Raw genomic sequence first — 26,053 nt, 5'->3', positions numbered from 1 at the left:
TGAACTCTCCTGGATGAGAGGAGGAGAATTCTGGCAGCAGTGTTTAATATAGACTGTAGGGGGGAAAGATGGGAGTTAGGGAGGCCGGTTAATAGCAGGTATGCAGGTAAATGGACACATTGTGCAACTTAATAACATATCTATAATTGGTGTATACATGAGTTCTTCAGGAGGCAGATCCTCATGCAAACCTATTGCTCACTGATCACAATCAACCAGGCCATGTGCAAACCCCTTACATTTCTATCAATATGAAGCTCAACTCAGATCACCTAAACCTCTCATTGATTTATTTTTTGAAAAGTAATTAAAATTTCCTGTTGTTGTTTTATACAGATTGGTTTAAAAGCCTGCTACATATATAACTAATGCTGAAATGGATATTTTCCTTTTTCCTAGGAATATGTTCCCATCGAACCTTGTGGAAGCCACATTTAAGCAGGTCAGTTATTTGATATATGTTAATGAAAAATGTATGATTGGTTTGTATTACTGCATTGCAAGGCTAGGCACTTCCCAACATAACTGTATCATTGGCCACCCCTAACTACATGCAACTTTGTGGAAGAATTTAAATTAATATATTCTTCACATTGTAATCCTGACCTTTTTCATTATTCATATCTGTTGCTTCTATTCAAAAACATAAACAGTATTTTAAAAGAAATCTATTACCCACTGAAATATTAATCTTTTGGTTGTATAGCAAAGGTATGTGTGAGTAATCCATATATTGTGTGGGGTACTGTGTGTCCAAGGATTTGCGAGGCAATACAATCTGCAGAGCACAAACAGCCTTCTGATCCCATTTGATACTGTGTACTGTTAAAGCGTAATTCACCAATGTTATAAGGATTTACAAACTCTCAGATTAGAATTACAGCAGATCTCTACATTATTGAATAAATGGTTTGTGTGCATGGCTCTTAGAAAAAGAGGGGGTTGCAGTTGCAACAGGAAATTCAGGTTTAGTATATACTCCCTGATTCAAGTTGGCTGTAGGGATCCGGGCCATTTAATGTAGAAACCCTTGGGAAATTAATATTGACTGCACCTGATGTTCTGCAGCCTTGTTGCTGTAAGGATTTACCCTGCATTTCAACTAGCTGTTTGCAAAGATCCTCTGGCAACCTATATTTACTACTACTACCTTTGGTAGTGGAGAGGTGTAGCTACGCAGCATCTCTCAAGCACACTCTTTGCTTTAGCGAAGGCCCATTCTGTGTGTTTGAGTTATGGGTACCTGTGCTCTGTACCATCTAGCTGGACATTGGCCTAATACTAGGGTTACAATGCATATATATGTGTATCTAGCTACTAGCTGGTGGTTGAGTACAGGGTCGGACTGGGGGTGCTGGGCCCACCGGGGCTGCTGCCCCAGGAGCCCATGCACCCCCCAAGGGGCCTCCACCATGGCTCCCACATCGCCTGCAGGGGCCCCCAGACTGATATCCTCCCCTGAGTGCACGTAATTAAACTAACCTTCAGCTCATCAGCGGTAAAAGATCAGCAGCTTGGGGGTGCATGGGTCTGGGCTGGTGGGGCCTTCCAGGTCAGTCTGACCTTAGTTGAGTAATGTTATGTAGATCATACAAACTGTATTATACAACCAATATCAAAGTGATCTCCCATGAGGCAGTAAATATAGATGAGCTTTCAGTGAAGAATGACCATGCTTTGTATGGGTGTTTCTTTAACCCAGAGCTGCCATCAGAAGCTCTGGAGCCCCAGAGAAATTATTTGTCTGGCCCTTCATGATGGCCACAGTACCAAAATGTTTGGCCATGCTACTTACATGCACTACCCAAACAATGAACTAGCAGGTAGGAAAAAGAGTCAAACTTGATGGATGATTTTTTTCAGCCACAGCTACTATAATACAAACTCACAAATTATTTTACTGAAAAGCTGGAATGTAAGTATAGTAAAAAGAGAACTGCTGTGTGGCACAGGAACAATGGGGAGGGGGCTTAAATATAGTTTATACCCTTCACTGCTGCCTACCCCTGTCAAGCTGCTCTGAGTTGTCATTGCAATATGGAATTTATATAAGTTTTTGCATAAGGTATAAAGTTTAGTGGACCCAGTGATTTTGCTGGGGGCCCAGATTTAATGAATGTACTAATAAAGGCATTTAGTTCAATGCTGGTCAAGGGAATCTACCTTTGAATTTTCAAATTCATTGGTGGTCCGTGGAGTTTGCCCTACCTGCCTCTGTCACGCTGCTCTGCGTTGTCATTGCTTTATATGTAAATTATATAAGACTTGATGAAATTTTTATGTCAATTGTTTAAGTATATACATATGTTGCATAACAACTTACGTAACTTTGCCCTTTGGGCCCCCTATTTAGATCAAATTTTGACTGGGCCAGGACAACAGTCCCCCCTCTCCTCCTCGCCTTGCTTCAACTGTTGCAAGTTTAACAGAACTAAGATTTACAGAACTGGGAAATACAAAGAGATATCAAACTATTTCATATTTCTTGTGAAGTATAACAGTTTCCGACTATCAAGAATATTGTTTATTATGAGTACAGAAAGCTTACATACACACAGGTATCAGACCCCTTATCCAAAAACCCATTATCCAGAAAGTTCCAAATTACGGAAAGGCCATCTCCTATAGACTCCATTATAAGCAAATAATTCAAATTTTTAAAAAAGATTTCCTTTTTCTCTGTAATAATAAAATGGTACCTCGTACTTGCTCCCAACTATGGTAGGAGATCCGAATTACAGAAAGACCCCCTTATCCAGAAAACTCCAGGTCCCGAGCATTCTGGATAACGGGTCCCATACCTTTATATATATAGATACAGTAATAAAAAGGTCATTCCAAGCCTCATGGCTTGTATAAACCTTAGATACCAGAAATTAGGTAGTGACGGCCATACAGCAAAGTTTAGAGCACACATAGTTGGGTTTGGGCCCCATTTAGTTATTACCTAAGAGTTGTGGTTTTCTGTTTTTTAGTACCGCACCAAGAACGTCCCAGTAATGAAGCCTGCCAGGGCCTTTCCTTCTGAAAGTTTCACACATAGAATTGTAATCTATGGGATTCAGGATGAGAATGGCTCACACATCCAGAACTTTGCACTAGATATTACCCCATCTCCAGATGTCATCTACAAGTCAGAACCTGGAACTAGCGAAGGCATGAATGTCCTGGGAATAGTCATTTTCTCTGCAACCATGGGTATGGCATAATTGTGTAATCTACTTTTCTGTTTAGTGTTTCTAATGTAAGAAACTTGACACTGGGCTCCGGTATTTGTAAGTTAGCAGTCAGCTATTGAAAATAGTAGGGATTTAATAGTTTGCCAAGTTGGGGTCTTGAAATAGACTTTTATTGTTAAACAACACATGTTCCAGTTGTTTGAGCTTTTTCTTTGTTAACCTTTTATCATTTATATGATAGATTATTCATCTTGTAACACCAAAAAATAAAAGTGTATAAAAGTAGTTACAATATAATGTACTGTTGCCCTGCACTGGTACAACTGGTGTGTTTGCTAAAGATTTACTACTATAGTTTATATAAATAAGCTGCTGTGTAGCCATGGGGGCAGCCTTTTCTCCTTTTTTTCCAGCTTAAATGGCTGCCCCCATGGCTTATTATTATTGTACTTTATCAACTTTAGTAGAATCTCTGAAGCAAACACACAGCTTTTAAAAGAGCAGGGCAACATTACATTATATTATAATTACTGCCTTTTTCTATTTAATTATAAAATTCTGTTTCCCTGAGATCTTATTTATGAAACTTCTACCCAGATAAATGGCCTGCTGCTTTTACCAAAGGATCCTCTTTCAGATATTTAGTGCATGGCCTTCCATCTGCCTTTTTTTGCTACCACTAGGTATATTCATTTAAGATCTGTTCTTTGGCTAGCAACTATAACAAAAATACACCCTACACTGCATATTCTGATATATATTCTAATAAATTCTTTTTGTGCAGACTTTGTTTCACTGATGGATAAAATATTTGCATACAGGATAAATTAACTGGGTTATTTTTAGTTTTCTTATTATCTAGCTATATACAGAATTTGTCAGCCATAGTGAGTCCCTGTCCATACAGTTCACTATTTCAGTTTCAAAGATAATAATATATATTAGCCCAACAGGAAAATGTTATCACATAGTTGCCATTATTGTCCTAGAAAATATGTATAACAGGACGCACTTTCCAACAACTCTGTTAGTATATTATATTTGCAACCGTAACTCGATTATTTACAATATAACTGTATACATGTCTGTATTTTCAAGGTATAATGCTTGGACGAATGGGAACCAGTGGAGTTCCTCTTGTGAGCTTCTGCCAGTGCTTAAATGAGTCTGTCATGAAGATTGTGGCTGTTGCAGTTTGGTGAGTTCTACCCCCATTAATACAGTGTTTTTTCTGTCTAATCAATATGGCTTCTAGAGCTGTGTGGGGCAAGTGCACTGAAGATCACTGAAGTAGGGAAATAGCCATGGAGATTAACGCAAAGTTGAAGGATAGAAAACTACATGTATTTAATATATTGACAGAAAAAAGTGAGAGAGCAAACTATCCTTAGGAAAAGGAGAGGCATTGGGTATATACTATAGGGGAGGGAGAGGTGGGTAAATACATCTGGAAGAACTAGAGTATTCTTTTTAATGTTTATCTTAAAGTTTCAAAATGATAAATAAGCACACACGCACATAAATTACAAGACTGCACTTTCTTGTTGGAGCTGCTCACATATAAATGCCTGCTTTGGGATTCCAGGGTGTGTTGTTCACCTGGGTATATGATGCTTCAATACCAGTACTGCCGAAATGTTGTCATTGTTACATCCAGCTCTAATGATATTTTGTACTTTAAGAATGTAAAAGCATAAAGTATTAACACTAAAACAATAAAGTAGGGCTACACATTACATACAAGTACATGCATATCTGCTAAATTTGAGCCAACGATTCCATCAAGTTCACCTTTTTCAGGACACAAACTTTAGTAAAAGGAGTTTTCAGCACCCCAGAATTTGGATACTTTTCGTTATACTTCTACTGCACATTTTTATATGATTTACTGAAATATACCTTTTTCTATTTAGTAAATTCTCCTCTTTAAATTAGATGTTTGAATCTGTATTATTGAGACCTGCAAAACTGCTTTGTCAATAAAACTGGAAACAGGAACTAATCTGTTTTTGTGAACAATCTTAATTTCTTTACATTACAGGTACTTTCCCTTTGGCATTGTATTCCTCATAGCAGGGAAGATCTTAGAGATGGATGACCCAACTGCCATTGGGAAGAAACTTGGATATTATGCTATTACTGTTCTATGTGGGCTGGTGGTGCATGGACTTTTCATTCTTCCTCTCATGTACCTTTTAATTACAAAGAAGAATCCAATTGTGTTTATCAGAGGGGTGCTTCAGGCTCTGCTCATAGCACTGGCCACATCGTCCAGGTACAGTATTAAAAATTAAATTATTCGGTAATAAGTGGCACAAATAGTCTTTAAAAAGCTGAAATCTTTGTATCACCAGCTTCCATTTCTTCCCAACCTTTTATATTTTCCCACTTAGACTTAAAATGCCTGAGTATCAGTATCAGTGAGTACAGGGATTATTTTCCTTCAAAAACACACAGATTATAGCATGCATAATGGTCCCCAGACCGATTTGTCAGCTAATCGATCTGTGTATGGGGACTACCGACGGGCCTGCCCGACCGATATCTGGCATGAAATCAGGCAGATCTCGATTGGGCAGGTTAGAAAATCTAGTCGGATCCGGGACCGCATCGGCTCGTTGATGCAGTCCCTGGACCGACTTTGCCTATGCCTGTCATTATAATTCGATTGAATTAGCCTGGATTCTCCCGATATCGCCCACCCGTAGGTGGGGATATCGGCAGAAGATCCGCTCGCTTGGCAACATCGCCAAGCAAGCGGATCTTAAGGTGTATGGGCACCTTTAGTCACTGGTAAATATAAATTATAAACATTTTCCATATTTTCAAGTACCATAATGTCAAATAGCTATAAATATAGGTTTAATTATGACTTTGTGTTTCTACACGCCCCTGAATATGTGTGCTGTGTGGATCACATTCAGATATATAACTGATCAAAATATTATATTCACACCGAACAGTATGTAGAACTTTTCTGTATGCTGTGCTTAATATAGCTTTATATTTCTGTGCATATTATAAGACTGTTATTTTGCTATTTTGCTTGGCTGCTCTCCTCAGGAGGACTAAATGCTTTTATATGTATTAATTAAATGAAAGGAAAAGAGTCTGTAGCAAATAGAGGTATTTTTATTTGTAAAACATATTACAAGACTTCAAGATAAATGTAACTGTTCCTTTGATGATTATTTGAAGAAATGTTGATCAAAAGCTCCACTGGGACGGAGACTGATGTGAATGATGGACAATCTATGTATAATATGCTACTGGTGCACATTAACTAAAGCAGGGGTCCTGAAACTATGGCCCGCAGGCCGAATCCAGTCGCCCAGGGTAATTTATTCGGCCCCCTGCTGTGTCCTCACCTCTGGCAGCAGAGAGAGAGAGAGGACTCAGTGGGGAGCGGGATGGGGGTGCCGTGAGGACTCCATGTTGAGTGGGAGGGGGTAACTGGGAAGATGGACAGAGTGGGGGGGGGGGAGCTGGAAAAGGTAGGACTCAGTTGGCAGAGAAAGGCCTCAGCAGGCAGCCGGAAGGTGGACAGACGGAGCACGGGAGGGGGGGTGCTGAAAGAGAATGCAGGAGTGGGCCATAGTTTGATGGGGGGGGGTAATAGCCCTTTGTTAAAGAAGTTTGAGGACCCCGAAATTAAAGCATAATATGATATCTGTTTTAGTCATCAGCTTCTACTCCATATCCATTCCAATGTATTTCCAATGCATTTGTCTCCCCAATTTGTCAACTTCATCTTTCTTTTAACTTTCAGTTTCAGTTATGCCATCCCAATTATCTCTTCTGGCTCTGGGTTCTTTCTGTTTGAAATGTACCCTTATCCCCAATATTTTTCTCTATCCTAGCTATTATATGGAAGAAAACATTTAGTACCACAAGCAGATGCTGCTACAAATGTTTCTTTTTTTGTACTATCAGCTCTGCTACTCTGCCTATTACCTTCAAATGTTTGCTAGAGAATAATCACATAGACAGGCGGGTTGCCAGGTTTGTACTTCCTGTGGGAGCCACTATCAATATGGATGGAACTGCCTTGTATGAAGCTGTGGCTGCCATTTTTATTGCCCAGGTGAATAACTATGAGCTGGACTTTGGGCAGATTATTACCATCAGGTAAGAGTCAAATACTATATTTCTTCTGTAGCAGCATACTTGTTGCAGTTTGGCTAGTTTGTTCCCATAGAACCCAGTTAGCAGCTACTGGTCTGCTATTTGAAAGCAAACATCTGATTGTTTGATTTGGGTTAGCAGAACCAAAGCAAGCTTTACACCATAACTATATTACCCCTGTTAGTGTTCTTGTTTAGGGCAAGGGATTAGGGTTCTCCAATTTAAACACAGGATTATTTGGCCAGTTAGGCCTTGTCTTGCACTTACCAGACACTAAAGCTTGGCTAGTCTAGTGTAACTTTTATGGAACGTATTGGACATTGCAATTTAAGATGTTTTATATAGTTATATAATGTTAACATTATATACATAACAGTATGCATAGTTTGTGAGGCTGAAGAACATGTACAGGTATATCAAGTTTGACCTATTTGCCTGTTTGATTTAGAGGAACCAAATTTGCCTCAAAGGGGGAAAAATATTCCTTCTGGATTCCAAGAGGACAAACAGATTAGACCCTGGATCATCTTTGTATTTTCAGTTTATTTCAGTAACTCAACATTGTTATTAAGTCAATAAAAGTAGGGCAGGTATCACATACTTGTTTCTTTTCCCAGTATAACAGCAACAGCAGCCAGTATTGGAGCTGCCGGGATACCCCAGGCTGGTCTGGTAACCATGGTGATTGTGTTGACATCTGTTGGCCTTCCTACTGATGACATCACTCTTATTATTGCAGTGGATTGGGCACTGTGAGTTTGTTTCAATTCTGTGTGTTATTTGGAGTAATGTAATAAAGGCTGCAAAGTTCACACTTGTTCTAAAAACCCATAGCAGCCAATCAGCAGGTAGCATTTTACATCTGCTTGAAATCAAACATTTGATTATTTTCATTCTCTTCATTTTTGTATAGTTTTGTTATTCATGATTTGTTGGGTTGTGATGAATTGTGCCCTGTACATGGAGATGTAATGATGAAGCAGTCATTTTTATTACATAACCATTTTCCACATAGTGTTTTAAAAGGAACTTTTTGTTTGTATTCTATGTTACACAAATTAATAAATCTTTCATTTTAAACCTTAAAAGGCTTAACAAGTACTAAGCTTACCTAGCTAAGACCTTGTAGGCAGCGGAGGTGCTGTGCCTAAGGTGACAGCTTTGGAGGGGTGGCTGTCAAGTGCTTATATAGAAAAACAAATATTTTTCCAAACATTTTCAAACCCCTTAGCCTATGTCCAGATAATTGCTGTGAAATTCGGGGCAGAGCTAAGGGGGAGGGTGGGTTGGTAGGGCGGGCATACGTAGGTCAGCACTGTGTATATATGTCATGCTGAGCTTATCACCCTAAAAAACCCAAAACACAACATGTAATTTATTACAGTGTATATTTTCTAAAGCAAAATGGTTTACTTTCTGCAGGTTTAACTTTAAAAACTTGGCCCATTATCTAGCCAGGCAGGTGATGATAAGTGCTGAATGCTGTGTTGTTTTCAGGGACAGATTCCGTACCATGATTAACGTGTTGGGAGATGCGCTAGCTGCTGGAATTATGGCCCATATTTGCAGAAAGGACTTTGCAAAGCAGAATGATGAGGTGAGTATCCAGCTATATATTCAACAATGGAGAGCTGCAAAGTGGCCTTGTGGATGAACATATACCATTGAGACATGAAATACCAAACTTAACATCAGTTAATAGACCTTCTCCAGCAGAATCCTGCATTGCAAACTGTTTTGTCAAAAAAATATTTTAATTTTGAAATTTCACATGGGGCTAGCCATATTCTTCATTTCCCAGGGTGCCACAGCCATGTGACTTGTGCTCTGATAAACTCCAGTTACACTTTACTGCTGAGCTGCAAGTTGGAGTGATATCACCCCCTCCCAGCAGTCAATCAGCAGAACAATGGGAAAGTAGCAAGATAGCAGCTCCCAGTAGATATCAGAATAGCACTCAATAGTAAGAAATCCAAGTCCAGCTTGGGACTCCTCCAGTTACATGGGAGTAGGAGAAACAATAGGTTACCTGAAAGCAGTTCTAATGCGTAGCGCTGGCTCCTTCTGAAAGCTCAGACTCAGGCACAATGCACTGAGATGGCGCCTACACACCAATATTACAACTAAAAAAATACATTTTTTTGGTTCAATAATAACATTTTAAATGGCATTATTTATTTGCTATGCAAACTGTGTAATTTAGAAATATAAATCCCTTTAAAATGCAATATTTCACATCATACAAAATGTTAATTTTGAGTGTAACTAATCCGTGAATTATACATTTTTGTTTCATGGAGATATATAGACCTATATATTTGTATTTACACATAAAAGCTGTTATGTTATGTTAAGTTATATGTGTTTATAGATAGAAGTTTACAACAGCATAGCAACATGATGTGCAGAAGATTGTTCTGTGCCATACGCATATTTCTAAAAGCCTCTACGTAAATGTCAACTGCCTTAACTTAGTGATTTCACCTTTTATTTTCTGTTCTTTGCATGCAGCAGGTTCCACTGATTTGTGAGACCAAGCCCATTAGTCTCCATCAGATCATGGCATACCAACGCAATGGTTGTGTGAAGAGCCATAGTGTCCCACAATTTTCCCCTACTCCACAGGAGTTCCAACAGATGCAGGAAGATCCAGAGTCAGCCTTCCCAGAGACCTCTGAGAGATGCACAGACAAAGATCACTGCACTATAGAAATCAGCGAACTAGAGACTAATGTCTAACTGCAGGCTATATTGTATGATGGTCATCAGCTGGCCTCACGTGCCTGCAAGTGTTCATATTGTGCCATGCAGCTAGAGGTGGCGTTGGGCTGGTATCTTGCTGTGCTACCAGATGTGATCAGGCATCTAGTAATGGAGTTTCAGCATACAGTGGAAGTCAGTGATGTTCCTCCACCATGGGATCACTTTTAAAAAATATATATATATATTTTCGTGACTGAATAAGAGCCTGCTGCTTGTCTCCAAACATATTTTCTTGTAACTGTCAATATGGCTTGTGGCTCCTACATAAGAAAAGTATTGATGAAGGTACTTCTTTCAGTAACAGAAGGATGGAGAGTTTAGCTCCTGCAGATGGTGAAAATAAATGGACGATGATATGGTAATTTCACAATTTGCAGTTGCAATTGAATTGGTAACTCTTGGCCTCCCAAAATATAAAAAAGATAATAATTTATTAAGTACATAATACAATAGATTTGCTAAGCATGGATCATTAGAGTGTGAGATTCTCATGTGAACATGTTTTGGGTCTGAACTACCTGCAGCTTTTGTTATTTACCCTCAGTGCCTGGAACACTCTTGTACAGACAAATATATAACTGCACAGGGGTATGTAGACAACGGTAGAAACTACTATTGGTACTTGAAGTATTTTGCTTTGACATATCGGAAGGCGCCTGTATCTTAATTTATTCCCTTTAGAGAACATAACAATGTTTAGTGTCTTGTTTGAAGTAAAATGGTAATGCATATGATATTCAACAACAAATAACATTTTTGTCAAAAATAAAGAAATGTGGTTGCCAATTGAAATTGCCTTAATGTCCTGGAAGCTTATATATTTCATAAGAAAGTTTTACTTTTGCATGAATTTTATTTAGTGCTTGTGCCCTCCAAGCTATCCTATATTATACAACATCAAGTTGTAATGTCTGTTGAACTTGTGCTCAGAGCCTTTATTATTAGTTCCAATGCCACAACTTTATAAAAACGTGTTTTATTTTACAACAAATTTATACTTTTGTTGGTGTAAAATATCTATAAATACAGCGATGTCACCTGTGAGGATATTATCTGATGCCATAATATGTGCCTGTAGCTTTGCGGTGGCTGCATGGGACTCAGCATTTTCAATGACTTTCTTGCCACCTTCAAATGTCTCAAAAAGTAGCCCTTTTGCTTTCAGTATGTGCTAACTCACTAGTCTAGTTTTAGTTATACCTGACATATTTTACCAGAATATACCTATACTTTGCTAATCTTTGCTGTGTTTGCTGGTGATAACTAGCCCCAAGCCAAGGGCCTCTCAATTCCTCAACATTTTTATCATGATTAACCTTGCTCTTTTTTTTTAGAAATCCAAAAAAAATCTAGACCTTTAGGCCTGAAGTTTAAACCAGGTCTATAGAGTTACAATTGTGCTACAGTAATATGACCATAAGATTTATTCTACTATCTCTGCACATTTATAATATTGATTTGCAACAATCTGTCATAAAATTCTAATACAAAGTAGAAAATATAACAACAGTGTGTGCTTACCATGACGTGACGTACAAGTGTGGTATGTAAGTTAAACCTGTGGTATGTAAGTGGATTCAAATTGCGATTATTTTTTTTTTAAAAAAATGAAGTTTTTTAAAAACCATGTTTTAGAGAGTGAATGAGTGTATTTAGTATTTAGTATTAAGGCTTGTTAAAGGTAAACAGCTTCCATCAGTTATAACTTGTAAAGGAAGTTCACTTTATCTGTACTAAGAATTGGTAGGAAGTAGGTAGAGAGTGAAATGGAATTTGTTTAAATCATTTTTAAAAAAGTGTATTGATCATCATTGTCATCTCAGAATAACACCCTTTCTTAAAGATTTTGTAGAAGGCTAAAGGCATCCTTTGAGAATAATGCATTTCTTTAAATACATGAATCACGTTACTGGAATATACATAGTTACAGGAATGTGAATAACAATATAGTAAAGGAAGGAAGGAAGTATAGTAAGAGAAAGCACACAGCATGTAGCACAGATACCTAGGGGCCATCCTTATGTATCACATTCTCTCAGAGTTAAATCCAAAGGTTGTTTATGGGCTCTAGGCAAGTGAGCACATTTGATCTTCACCTACACTGATAATCATGGAGGTCTGCTGAAGGTCAAGATCTGATTGCACACCAGTTGTTCTTATTGCACAATATCAGATGTCAAAAGAGGAAGGCCTAGGGCTGAAATGGTTTTTCGTTTACATAAGTGCAATGTATTTCTTCTAGTTTACCTGAATATATCACTTTCTTGCTGCATACATTGTATTTTGTACAAACTGGAAAGTCAACATGTATCCTTTCATCCACAAGCCATATGACTAAAGTGCACCCAATCATTTCTCAGACCTACTGAGCATTTATTTATTTCCCTTGAAGAGATGTTCTGCATGGCTCAGTACAGAGCATAATATATGGGTTGTGTTGCCCACAAGTAAGGTTTGATTGTATTTTAAATTATTGTCCCTTTTATTTGTAGACAAATTTGCAATGCTACAAAGGTTTAAGGGTTTTAGGTTTAGTTTAGGTATGAGAAACATTATGGTAAAGGAAGATTGTATCATTAAGGATGATGAAAACAATCTTAAACAAGTTTGCTTGCTCCAGTGACTAGAACTGATGTTATTTTACATCTTTCAACATTTCACTTCCCCCAGAAGATCTATTAGAGGGACAAAAGGCATTGATAGCCGATGGCCGACATTCTCTGGTACTATTCAGCCTGTTGCTCTTTGGTTTGTTGTCCTAAGGATAGCTGTGAAAGAGCTCTTGAAAATTACATTGGGAAAAATGTGTTCCCAAGCTATATTTAAAGAAAATCTGAAAGTTACCATATCTGGGAATATTTTTCAATAGAAAAGGAGCAAAAGTTTAGCTGCAAATATAACTAATTGGAGTGGCAACATATCGAGCCTTTGGATCCCAGACACAAAGAAAAGACCAGTAGGAGGGAACTTTTTATAGTAAGTAAGGGGACTGATACTTGCATGGTTTCTTTGATGGATTTTATCATCTAAAGTACAGTTTAAAAGACGTGTTATTATGTCCTCTCCATAGTTTAGTTTCTCTTATATATGAACGTAATTTAAGAATGACAATTACATCTAATAATTAGTAGATGCATTCAGGTTTCAATACCATAGCATAACCAATCCTACCTTCATTGTCTACCATTTTTTACAAGGGATACTGATATAGATAAATACATTTTTACACCAACATGATATATTTTTAAGGCTAAAAGTAAATAAAATAATTTGCAGAGACAGGGCAAACATTTTTACTGGGATATCTTTACAGATGTCTGACTTTGTTAGTCAGTATCAACAGTAAAGTATAACAAACTGACAAAGTAATTTCATTTAGTCTTTCTTTTCGATAGTTTTGAAGACAACATAGTATTATAGAAATTAGCAGCTTACAAGGTTAAAAAATGAAGAAATATAAGGCTTAGATTAAGATTTTGCTTATCTAAAAGCTTAAATCTGTTACATAAAATAGATTCTAAAATACAAGACAAAAGCCAGCTTTTGTGTAGTCCATGTAGACCAACATAGGCCTGTTCTATCCATTATACTGTCAGAGCTTAACAGTAAGAGTACATTTCGCCAATCAGTGGCTCTCTGCCTGTTTCTGAGTTAAACTCACTTTGAACTCCAATAGTCCTTCAATGTCAAAGAATGCTGAGGTCTTAGTTCAGCAGAATGGGAAGCTATTGGTTTGAGATCCAATGTCTATTGAAGTGTGCAGGTTAGATGAAAAAAGGCACGAACATTAGGATTATCAAGCTTGTCCTCCTCAGAGAATGAGTTGTAAACTGTCCGATGTATCCTAAGTATTCTTCAACAATGAAAAAATCTGTAGACAGCAAGAGGCAGAGTTAATAGACAATCTTCTTGAAAGAAAACAATAAGTTACTAGGCTTGCTGTACATCACGGATGTCTAACTTGTGACCCCCAGCTGAGAGGTAAAATACGAAAGACTCAGCAATGGTGGGAATTGGTCCGCTTACTGTTGCTGTAACAGGCTGTACTCATCTGGGAGGGTTGTTGTGGGGCTTTGCCTCCTTTTAGAGGATTATTGAGATTGAGCACTGATGTTGGGCAATCAAGCCTAGCTAACATTTGGCGCTCTAATTGGGTTGAGGTCAGAGCTCTGTGCGGACCAGTCAATCCTTTTTTGTGCATAGGACCATTATGCAAACTGGAAAGCTTCATCCCAAACTGTTCTCACAGTAGTATTTAGCACAGACTTGTCAAAAATGTCATTGGACAATTAAACTTTGCTTTCAATAGAATATGGAACCCTAGCTTTCTGGATAATGGGTTTCCAGATACTGGATCCTGTACCTGTGCTTTTATAAGCTTTGCGTAAAATATTCGGTTAAAGAAGTGCCCAAATAATTTTTCCATTATACATAAAGCTTTATTCGATGGCTAGTCATGCAATTAATTTGTTGCTTATTTTGCACAATGAGAATGTGCCACTAAGTGATGTTTTTAGACAACAATAAGGTAGCAAGTGACTAATTTTTAATTAGATTTGATTAGTAATGATTGTTGAAAGGCATCTACATTGTTAACCCAGATTCAATATGTATGTAGAGCACCTTCTTTTTCCTCATTTACCAACCTAGTTGTCTATGGTTTCTATTCCAGTTCCTCCTCCTCTTCCTCTTCACTTTGTTTAGTGTCTTTTTCCTTTTTCCTTGAGGCTTTGGTCAGGTTGTTCTCAATGTCCAGTACTTGTAGTTTTTCCAGTCCTTCAAAAGCTCCTTCCTTTACTGACCCAGCTGTGAGCAAATTAAACCTGCCAGGAAGAAAAACCAGAGCAAACAAATTGCAAAAACCACCCCACATTTTGCAGTACAACATTGTTCAACTAAGAGTTGTCACATTGCGTATTGTTACTTGAGGGGTGCAAAGTATAAAATGCACTATATATTTTATGCAGATCTGTCATTAAATTCCTTCGTGTCAAATATACGCTGAGGTATGTTTGTTTGCACACACAAAAAAACTATGCTTTTCTTAAATTATATTATCTCCAAAATTGTATCTTTAATGATGGTCATTTAGAAAGACCCTTGACAGAAGTGCGAGAGCACTAAGGCTCTTGCTCCCAGGGTTTGGAAGCACTCTACACCTCACAATTGATAACAAATCTGGCACATAATGAGTCCATTGCAATGACATCAGAATAATGTCATGGAAGCTTGAAGGGGATGTCAAGGCATCAGGTTTACTTACTTTTTGTCTATTTTTCATACTGAATTAACTGTTGTAGCCTGTTCCATATAATTCCACATAATTTATTAATATTATTTATACATTTATTAAGCATTAAGAATGTGGAAAAAAAACAATCTACACCAACTTACAATGACCATTGGATTGCTACCTGAGAAAGATCCCCTTTATGTTTGGAGTGGATTCAAAGGCACTGTCATCAACTGTGATGATCTTGTTACTCTGAAGGTACAAATACTCCAGGGTCTCAGGCAAGTCAGATGGTATATAGGATAACTGGTTTCCTGACAGATCAAGTATCTGGAAGACAATAGAGAGAGTAAATATTCTTTCTTCTATAAAGCAGGTTGTTTTTTTTGAGATCTTCCAAAAATGATTTGTCTTATTCAGGGCCCAGAAAGCAGAAACCCCTATGAGTAATGGGTATGGGCTGCAAACCATTAGGGGTGGGATACTGGGCCTCCTATTGCCTTAATGTTTATTCTTTTTGTCTACCCACCTAAATAATATGAAGGTAACAGGTCCACCAAGAGCATACTGGTTGAATGTAAATATCTTTAATATCCCAATGGCTAGTGTGTAAAGGAAAGCTGAAATTGCCCACAATCTCATGCACATGGCCCAATTCATTTAAATTAATATTTTAGAATTTAGGGGTTTTAGAAAGAACTATCAGTGCATTACCCCCTGTCTGGAAAAAGGGGGTATTTTTATTGAAATCTACCAGGAACTTGTGAAAAATATCTAAATTGACTATAGGCAAGGGGATAATACTAACATGACTTGGGCAGTAAACTTTAAGAAAGGATTTTTCTCCTATTCAATTCAGCTAAACACATTTCTCTATTCAAGATACAAAGCTTCCAGTGGTATTTTCCCACACAATGTGGCAGCTGTTATGTCCATTGTAGTGCTACTACCATTAGTTTCCCTTTGAATACAAGAGCTTTTAACGTGGCTGACATACAGATATCATAATTTTCAGATAAAACAAGCATGTACTGTATATTGTCAGTTCAACTTTTCACTATAACTTTATACAGCAATTCCTTTAGCTGATGATTTTGTAATTACCTGAAGACTGCTCAGTTCTGCCCAAGCTCCAGAATAAAAAGAGCTTAACTTTAGTTTATTGTTGCTCAGATAGAATTCTTTTAGTTTTATCATTCCAGTAAGACTGTCTTGAGGGATTGAGCTGATGTCATTGTCCTTCAACCTCAGGATCTCCAGATTTTTTGGAAGTCCATAGGGTACTGACTTCAAGTTGTTTCCTGATAGTTCCAGGGTCTTGAGCAGCCTTAGTTTACGGAAGGCTTCCTTGTGAACATTACCACTCATTATTTTGTTGTAGCTCAAATTTAGATCCTCAAGCAAATATGTAGTAGCAAAGTCATTTTTGGAAATGCTGGAGATCTGGTTGTGGAGGAGCATCAGTGTCTTCACCCTGCGTGGGAGACCTGGTGGGACCTTCTCGAGAAGGTTGTTGTACACGTGCACTGTGTGCAGCTTCTTAAGGCCTACAAAAGCTCCAGGATGAATGCCATGGGCCCTCAGCTTGTTGTTGTGAAGCAAAAGATATTCCAGGTTTCTTATCTGTGTAAGAACATTATCAGAGATAAACCTGATGGAGTTTTTTTCCAAATGAAGAATGACAATATTACGTGGCAGCCCACTTGGTATTTTGGTAAGGTTATTGCTTGAGAGATCAAGGTATTCAAGCTTATTTAGTTTCCTAAAACAAGATGGATATAAAGAGTCAAGAGAAGAACCATTCCACTTGTCATTAACTTGTCAGTTAGGCATTATGTTACAGGGCTTCTTGTGGTGTACTTTTATTTATAAATTACACTCTTTTCATAACAAGTCATTCACTCTATGATTTAAAATTTTGTAATTTTTCAGTTGTAATATTGGTGTGTAGGCAGCCATCTCAGTGCATTGTGCCCGAGTCTGAACTTTTCAAAAGGAGCCAGCGCTACACATTAGAACTGCTTTCAGGTAACCTATTGTTTCTCCTACTCCCATGTAACTGGAGGAGTCCCAAACCGGACTTGGATTTCTTACTATTGAGTGCTATTCTGATATCTACTGGGAGCTGCTATCTTGCTACCTTGCCATTGTTCTGCTGATCGGCTGCTGGGAGGGGGTGATATCACTCCAACTTGCAGCTCATTAGTACAGTGTGACTGAAGTTTATCAGAGCACAAGTCACATGGCGGTGGCACCCTGGGAAATAAAGAATATGCCTAGCCCCAGTGCAATTTCAAAATTAAATTAAAAACAAATCTTTTTGTGCTTTTAAAAAACAGATTTCATTGCAAGATTCTGCTGGAGAAGCTCTATTAACTGGTGTTTTTCCCATGACAGTATTGCTTTAAGCACCAATGAAGATGCAATTAAAATTTCACTAAGCAAATATAAGGATTGCACATTATAAGTTAGCAAGCCCTGGCTATAGCTCTGAACAATATTGCCTAAGAGCAATAAAAAACTTAAAACTGCATGAGTGAGAATCTGTCAACAGTTTTTTAATGTTTACATTTTTAAACCTTAATGCTGATTGTTTCTCACAAACAGGGTCGGACTGGGGGGTGCAGGGCCCACCGGAGCTCCCACCCCAGGGGCCCCGCAGGTGCCCCCGCCGGCCGTGTCCCCTAACCCCCCTGAGTCGGGCAGGGGGAGGATTGGACTGGGTGGCCGGGGCCCAGTGGGTTTTTTTCCGGTGGCCCAGTCTGACCCTGCTCACAAGATATAGCAAGTAAAGGGTGGCTGCTTACGTGAATGTTTCATTGTCCATGCCTTCGTTGGAGAGGCGATTGTTGAGCAGATATAGCTCACGTAGGTCTGTCAGATGGCTGAATGCTCCTGAGGGAATACTTTCCAGTTTGTTATTCTAAAAAAAGTTGCATTTATTAATAGTCTTAAATAATATTTAGACAACAGGGTTTCATGGTTTTTAAAGGAGAAGGAAAGGCTAAGTCACTTGGGGTTCCAAAATGTTAGGCACGCCCAAGTGACTTTAATCGCTTACCTTTTACCCTGGGCTGGTCCCCTGTTAGGAGAAAACCGCACCAGCCCGGGGTACCTGCAGCGAGCACTTGCTTCTTCCTGTTTTGCGCGCATGGGCAGTAGAGTGAAGAGTGGAACTTTAACAAAGTCGGCTTTTCCCTCTACTGCGCATGCGCTGGCCCAGGGATTTCACTGGCAGAAAAAAGAGGAAGGAGGAAGCGCTTGCTGCAGGTACCCCGGGCTGGTGCGGTTTTCTCCTAACAGGGGCACCAGCCCGGGGTACGAGGTAAGTGATTAAAGTCACTTGGGGGTGCCTAACATTTTGGCACCCCCTAGTAACTTAGCCTTTCTTTCTCCTTTAAATGAAACTTTATTTGTCCACTTTTATGTTTCTTTATGTAAATGTTCTTAAAATATTTCTTGTAATTTTCTCAAAATTCCAATTTGTGGGAAAATAGTTTATACTGATTAAAAATTGAGTCCCTATGCTGCCTTTGGTGGGTTGCCATGACCACTTGAGTGCAATGTTCTGCTACAACAGTCAATCAGTGAAGAAGGTTCATAATTAATTGTAAACTGATGGGATAACAATTTATTATCCACCATCTTCTTACTCAGGGTTGTAACTCAGGGTAGACAGAAGAGGCATGCGGCGGTACAATGGTGGTGGGGTGTTGGGCACATACCCCTTCTGTCTGCTACACCTAGTTCTGGAGCTGGGTGAGTGAAATGAGGATCTTGCACTGGCATTTCTCTGCATTCTCCTACATGCATGCACGTGTGTAGGGCAGCATGACTGCACCTCCATGCTTTGGGTTCCTGATTGACTTAGTCCGGCACCATTTTTTTTACTAACAGTGCTATTAGCAAACACTAACACAGAGAGCTTTGTAATTCCAACAAACCCCCTGCCTACAGTCATCTGCCATACTAACAAAAATACATTTTTACCATTTCAATTAATTTATAGTTTTTACAAAAAATGAAACATGCATGAAGTGCCAATATATGTCATTTATTCCTGTTTCTTACTACTGTATATACTCGAGTATAAGCCGAGGTACCTAATTTTACCTAAGAAAACTGGAAAAACTTATTGACTCAAGTATAAGCCTAGGGTGGGAAATGCAGCAGCTACTGCTAAGTCTCAATAATCAAAATAAATACCAATAAAATGATATTAAATGAGGCATCAGTGGGGTATATGTTTTTCAATATTTATTTCAAAGAAAAACAGTAAACTAGCTCTGTAAGTGGAGAAAAGGGTCAACAAAAACAATGAGTACTACCCCACGCTCAATGTGCATTGGCAAACTGGCAGCAGACCCGGTCCTGGAGGGATGTAAGGGGAAATAAGTATTGCGACTGGGAGCAGGCCAGGGCACTGGAGGGTCTGGTTGAGGGTGGCCTAATTTGCACACAAAGGACAGAGGGTGCTAGTCTGGAGGGACCCATGGCACCCAACTCGAGTATAAGCCGAGGGTGACTTTTTCAGCACATTTTGGGTGCTGAAAAACTAGGCTTGTACTCTAGTATATACAGTATTTTTTAGTTGAAGTTGGGATTATTATGAGACAAGTGTAGCTGAAGTGGGCAAAAGATCTCCAAGTCTTTTGTGTGTAAATTACCTATGTAAAGGTTTTAGTGATGCAAGAGTTATGCCAGTATTTGACACTACTGTGGACTAGGAGAAGACAGATAAACAAGTCATTCATAGAAAACCTGCATAAATGTGTTTTTGCTATGTGTGTTTGGAAATTCACTAACAATAGCAATGCATGAGGTTTCATACAAAATGGTGCGCTTAAATTTCTATTTCTGATTTCAAGACCACGTTTATAAATATGGGCCCAGGTCTACATTAAAGATGTGGATTCCTTGGTAGCTGGCTAACACATACATTTATGCAATATCCAGCCCTGCCCCTGCCTGCTATACTCAGTGCAAGTATAACTGGGCCATTTCATGAGCTAGCTAGAAGAAGCCAGATAGAAGCTGGTAAATCCTGAAAATGTTGTTGTCTGGGGTTTATAAAATTTTAACATAAGTTCTTATTTATCCCCCTTGTTGTAGTAGTAAATACTGCTGATGCCATGCTGTCAGATCGTCACATGCTTAGGTACCTGCAGGTGCAGTTTGCATAGTGCAGGGGGCAAGTTCTTTGGAACGTACTTCAGGAAATTGCTGGACAGTATCAGAGTCTCCACGCGGTTTGATCTGTTAAACATGTTGTCTGGTATCCCAGCATCTGTCAGCTTATTGTCATGCAGATAAACAGACCTAGGGAAACAAGATATTCCATCATTGTGGTGTTAATCCGGCCAAAATACATAAAACCTGATTTATGGCTATCACAAGACAACTTGACTTATTTACAAACATAGACATTTAACTGCACAACACATGCAATAACCCACTACAACCAATCACCCATTTGACTACACTACACTGACCGCTACACTGACCTGCTTCACTTTATAAGACTCATTAAGAATCACCATTAATCCTTGTGGTCTGGCTTAGCATGGAAAGACTAATTTACAAATGCAAGTGGAATATGAAAAGTGCAAAAAAAAAGAATGCAAGTTTCCAGGTATTTTACACATAATTCCAGAATTTGTGTATCATTTTGAAATACATAAATAGTATGTGCTGCACCTTGATTGTGATTTACCAACAAATGCAAATTAGCAACTGCTTTGGTAAATTGACCACAAGTTACTATGACTTAATGCATATGTCTCCTATGAGATGCCAGATTTATACCCACCCACATTCTGTGATAAGACTGGTCCTTATTTACATATTCATTCACCTCCCTTATCTTATTAGTTACTACCACCTCATCAACTGTAATAAAGGGAATAGAATGTTTCAGTAGGGTGTTATTTGCTCCCTACCAAGGGGTAGGGATCAGAACTGAATCACAGACCCCATAACAATACATTTACAGATCACTTAGCACACATATCTGTTCATCATATATTTGCAGGTATTGGAATGTATTTGCAATATATATATATGTATTAAATATTTTGAGGTGTTCTTACCGTAAATTTGGTTTATGCCCAAATGTCATCTCATAAATTTTAGTGATGTTATTGGCTGCAAAATCTGCACTGATCAGTGAACTTGGGAGGAACCTGGGAGCCAGAGACAGCTTTAAAAAACACAAACCATTAACAAAATGTGTAGCTATGGAAGTTATTTTATTTCTGTATACATATTATTCTTGGTACATTTCTATATACACACTTCTGGAAAATACTCTTCCCAGTTTCCCGCTTTGCGCGTGCTTAGGAGTTTTTTTTACTTCCATGGTTACGTAACCAAAAGTCGCGTAATTTTAAGGATTCAGGTTCGTGTCAGCCAGACACTTAGATTCGCCCCAATCCTGCTGAAAAAGGTTGAATCTTTGGTTAATCCCAAACCAAATTCTATATTTGGTGCATCCCTTGTTGCTATAGGTTCTTACTATGGCACAACTTTACTCATATGTTATAAAAAGTTGCCACTAAGAGGCACATTTATCAAAATTCAGATTTTAGTGGTTTTAGGGTTTTTTAGAAACTGAGAATAAATAAAGATTGTTACGGTTGGCTTGAACAGCTCCCATTGACTTCTACATCCACGATTTGTTAATGGTAAAACCATGATTTGTGCAAACAAATGGGATAAATGGGAGTTGTCCTTTTTATGAAAACAAAAAATGAAAATCTAAATGTTGAATAATGTACCTCCAAGTGTTGAACGTGTTAGTAAAATGTTACTAACCCTATCTGCCAAACAGCAAACTGATAATATTCTATATTACTAATGTTAAACTGAGAGGGTTAAAGTGCATTCATAGCTAGGAGAATATTCCATTCTTTACACCATGTACTATTATAAGCTGTAAAGCAAGTGACAAATCCCTGACACTTTTCTGTTAATCTGGCATCTACATGTACAGCTTCTCCTGTTCCAAAAATAACATGGGTGGGAACATGGGTTGGAAGAGAAACAACTAGAGGAAAGCCTGAGAAACACACTGTACTTTATCGTTATCTGGCCCGAATGTCTGGATCAGCACCAAAACCATTTCAGCCAGAATTTTGCTGCGTAAAAGCAATGAAACTTCCTATCGCCACCATTGATCCAGGGTACTACAAAGTATCTCCATTACTCCTTTTCACCACAAAACATGGTAGTGAGTTCAAAGAAATTCATTTGATGCCAACCAACCTAATTAAAGGTAAATGAAATATGACAGGTACCCCTTTGCTTGTATGAACATGCTGCTAACTGGCCTCCCTAATCCCACCTTTCTTCACTTTAATCTTTCTTAAATTATCATTCTAGAACCTTCTACCAATATGTAAGAGAGAGCAGGTACCTCTGCTGTTGAATCTTTATCATAATAGAGTTAGTTACAAACTCCTTCAGTCTTTTGTACCTCAATACATCTCCACATGTTCCTAACTTACTCCTCCATTCCTCTCCGAGCCATCACCTTCCTCCTTCAACTGCTCTTTCCCCTCTTAAAACTTTCTCTCTTGCTGCTTCTTGCCTCTGGAATCTCTGATATCTGATTTCCACCAAAGGGAATCCTCCTATTATCACTTTTAAAGTCAAAGACTACCTTAAGCTGGCTACATGTGCACCAATAATATCATACAAAACCTTGTTGAGACAACCAATATCGCAAATGCTGTGGATATGTATGTATGTATAACTTTATTTATAAAGCGCCACAAGGGTACGCAGCGCTGTACAGTCTTACAGAATACAAAATTACATACAGGGAGGACAAGTGATATAATAAATAAATACAATAAATACATATATGTGTATATATATATAAGTGCCATGTGGTATGAGACACAGTAGGAAGGAGGTCCCTGCACAGTAGAGCTTACAATCTGAGTGGTTGGGTAACATACAGGCACAAACTGGAAGGTAAGAGTGCATGGGCATTTGCCCTTAAGCGCAGGACTGGGCAAAATAATGTCTTAGTGCTCCAGAAGGTAACAGCTGAGTTTTTTCTTAAAGAGAGTGGGTGAGTTTTCCCTACAGAGGGATTCAGGGATAGAGTTCCAGAGGTAAGGAGCAGCGAGATAGAAAGGTTTAAGACGAGAGAGCGCAGTGGGTGTGGATGGTGTAAAGAGACGGAGGCTCTGAGAGGAGCGGAGGAGACGACCAGGAACATGTAGGGAGACCAGTGAAGAAATGTAGTGAGGAGCAGAGGAGTGAAGGGCTTTGAATGTCAGCAGAAGGATTTTGTAAGCTATCCTTTGCTTGACAGGCAGCCATGCTAGTGAGCTTAATTGAGGCTGAGCAGGATCCCTCTTAGGAGAGAGCAGGAGGATCCTGGCAGCAGAGTTTAAGATTGATTGCAGGGGAGAAAGGTGGGAGTCTGGGAGGCCGGTTAGTAGGAGATTGCAGTAATCTAAGCGGGAAAGGATAAGGGCATGGATTAGTGTTTTAGCTGTTGCTTGTGAAAGAAAGGGGCGTATCTTGGCAATATTGCGGAGGAAAAATCGGCAGGTTTGGCAGTGTTATTAATATGGTTAGAGAAGGAGAGAGACTGGTCAAGGATAACCCCAAGGCAGCGTGCAGAATTTACAGGGTTGATGGTCATGCCATCAATAGTAATGGTGAAAGGAGGAGGAGGGCCAGGTTTGGGCGGGAAGACCATGAGCTCTGTTTTAGCTAGGTTAAGTTTGAGCTGGCGTCGGTTCATCCAGGAGGAGATAGCCAGGAGGCAGTTACCAATCTGGGTTTGGACATCAGCAGTTAGTGCAGGGGTGTCTAAATATATCTGGATGTCATCTGCATATAGGTGGTATTTAAGACCAAAAGAAGAAATAAGGTCTCCTAGAGAGAGAGTGTACATGGAGAACAGCAGGGGACCAAGCACAGAGCCCTGAGGCACCCCCACACTAAGCGGAACTGGGGTAGAGGATTTGTTAGTAAGAACGACAGAGAAGGAGCGGTTAGAGAGATAGGAAGAGAACCAGGATGCAGCCTGATCCCGGATACCCAGAGAATAGAGAATTTGCATAAGAATAGAATGGTCGACAGTATCAAAAGCAGAGGAAAGGTCTAGGAGAATGAGAACCGAGTAGCGTCCTTTGGCCTTGGCAGTCTGGAGATCATTTGCCACTCTACATAAGGCCGTCTCAGTGGAGTGCTCAGGCCGAAAACCAGACTGCATAGGGTCCAGCAGATTATGGGTGCAGAGGAAGTTAGTTACACGAGAAAAGACAAGACGTTCCAGGAGTTTAGAGGCTAGGGGCAGGAGAGAGACTGGACGGTAGTTAGAAAGGCAGGATGGGTCCAGTGTAGCCTTTTTAAGAATGGGTTTGACACATGCTTGTTTGAAGAGAGAGGGAAAAGTACCAGAAGCCAGAGAGGAATTGAATATGTGGGTAACAGCTGGAGTAAGGGCAGGGGCACACTGTTTTAGTAGGGATGAGGGCATAGGATCCAGCGAGCAGGTAGTAGGCGGAGAGGATCGGAGAAGCTGAGAAACTTCAGACTCTGTTACGAGACTGAAGGAGCTGAATACGGAGAGAGGAGATTTAGGAAGGTTGAGATTACCGGTATCTGAGGGTTGGGAAAATTGATTGCGGATAGAATCGACTTTGCTTTTAAAGAAGTCAGCAAAGTCCTGGGGGGTGTGTTCAGATACGATTGATATCAGTCGTCTTGTCAATCGGGCAGGTTATAAGATTTTGATCTACATTTAGTGCTGAATCGGCAGGTAGAGGTAGAATTTGTATTGTTTCTACCTCCATATCTGATGATTCAGCCCTGAATGTCAATGGAGGGTGGGAACGATCTTTCCTGCAACCAATGGTTGCATGAAAGATTATTATTGCTTTGTGTATGGCCACCTTTAGGAACACTGCCATAATATCTGGCTCAATCTTTACAATTATCTGACAGTGCCTCAACTGCAGTAAATTGCAGCTGTACATTATAAATGGGTAGGTACACAGAGAGACACAATAAGGGGGATAATCTCTACAGGGCAGGGAGCTTCTTCCTGTTGTCACTTATGGGAAAGTTTATTAAAATTAGATATTGATTTTAATGCAATTCATTTCTTGAAAGCTTGACAAGTTGCAATTTATTAATGAAAAAAAGCCAACAATTTGAAAAAAAAAACTTGGCAACTAAAAGCTGCAGAGTTTCTATAAAAGTCAATGGGAATCTTCTTTATTTCAAGCAACTTTATTTTTTTCCCAGTTAATTAAATCTGTCAAGATTTCAGCCTCATCAAAAATGAATGGGAAAATGTAATTTTTGTTTGTGTGTAACTTTTTTTCCATGACAAACCACAAACCACAACAAGACAGTTTTGTGGATTATAAAATGGATTGGGGTTACAAGAATCTTCTATGCATGTGATCAGAGCCAGCTACAAAGGGAGCAAAAAATACATCTTAAGAATGTCTCCAGAAATGTAGTTGTGATACAGAAGACTGTTACAGTTAATGCAGAAAGTAATTCCAGGCTTTATTCTCCATTTGTGTATGTTGTGATGTGTTTCATTTAGTCTTTTTTTTAAGACTGGAGACCATTAAGTATGTTTAAAAGGTTTCCTAATGAACTCCCACAAACATAAATGTTCCACAAGAGTAAGGAGGTTTGTTCTAAATACAGCTTTTATGTCTTAAATCTCAGCTGGGGTTTCATCCAGCATTGCAGTTTACAGCATGTTTTACAA

General features: G+C 39.0%; 2 protein-coding genes across 2 annotated transcripts in view; one reads left to right on the top strand and one right to left on the bottom strand.

Annotated features, from left to right (window-relative positions):
- The window catches only part of slc1a7 (solute carrier family 1 (glutamate transporter), member 7), a 36,299-nt gene extending 25,208 nt beyond the window's left edge, over positions 1 to 11,091 (top strand). The window contains exons 4-11 of the mRNA XM_004914013.4: positions 400 to 442; positions 2,976 to 3,198; positions 4,278 to 4,377; positions 5,221 to 5,454; positions 7,113 to 7,307; positions 7,922 to 8,056; positions 8,802 to 8,901; positions 9,816 to 11,091. Coding sequence (XP_004914070.1) covers positions 400 to 442; positions 2,976 to 3,198; positions 4,278 to 4,377; positions 5,221 to 5,454; positions 7,113 to 7,307; positions 7,922 to 8,056; positions 8,802 to 8,901; positions 9,816 to 10,043 — 1,258 coding nt within the window. The 3' untranslated portion in view covers positions 10,044 to 11,091. The remainder of the gene's footprint in view (positions 1 to 399; positions 443 to 2,975; positions 3,199 to 4,277; positions 4,378 to 5,220; positions 5,455 to 7,112; positions 7,308 to 7,921; positions 8,057 to 8,801; positions 8,902 to 9,815) is intronic.
- Positions 11,092 to 13,344: 2,253 nt separating this feature from the next.
- The window catches only part of podn (podocan), a 29,543-nt gene continuing 16,834 nt past the window's right edge, over positions 13,345 to 26,053 (bottom strand). Inside the window, exons 5-11 of the mRNA XM_031900958.1 lie at positions 21,390 to 21,499; positions 20,463 to 20,619; positions 18,108 to 18,223; positions 16,405 to 17,062; positions 15,482 to 15,630; positions 14,714 to 14,890; positions 13,345 to 13,938 (exon numbers count right to left, since the gene is read on the bottom strand). Of these exons, the coding sequence (XP_031756818.1) occupies positions 14,731 to 14,890; positions 15,482 to 15,630; positions 16,405 to 17,062; positions 18,108 to 18,223; positions 20,463 to 20,619; positions 21,390 to 21,499 (1,350 nt within the window). The 3' untranslated portion in view covers positions 13,345 to 13,938; positions 14,714 to 14,730. The remainder of the gene's footprint in view (positions 13,939 to 14,713; positions 14,891 to 15,481; positions 15,631 to 16,404; positions 17,063 to 18,107; positions 18,224 to 20,462; positions 20,620 to 21,389; positions 21,500 to 26,053) is intronic.

The sequence above is a fragment of the Xenopus tropicalis genome, chromosome 4 (genome assembly GCF_000004195.4).
Source record: "Xenopus tropicalis strain Nigerian chromosome 4, UCB_Xtro_10.0, whole genome shotgun sequence".
NCBI classification, from domain to species: Eukaryota; Metazoa; Chordata; class Amphibia; order Anura; family Pipidae; genus Xenopus; species Xenopus tropicalis.
The sequence above is the reverse complement of the archived record's forward strand: the minus strand, read 5'-3'. Positions and strand labels throughout refer to the sequence as shown.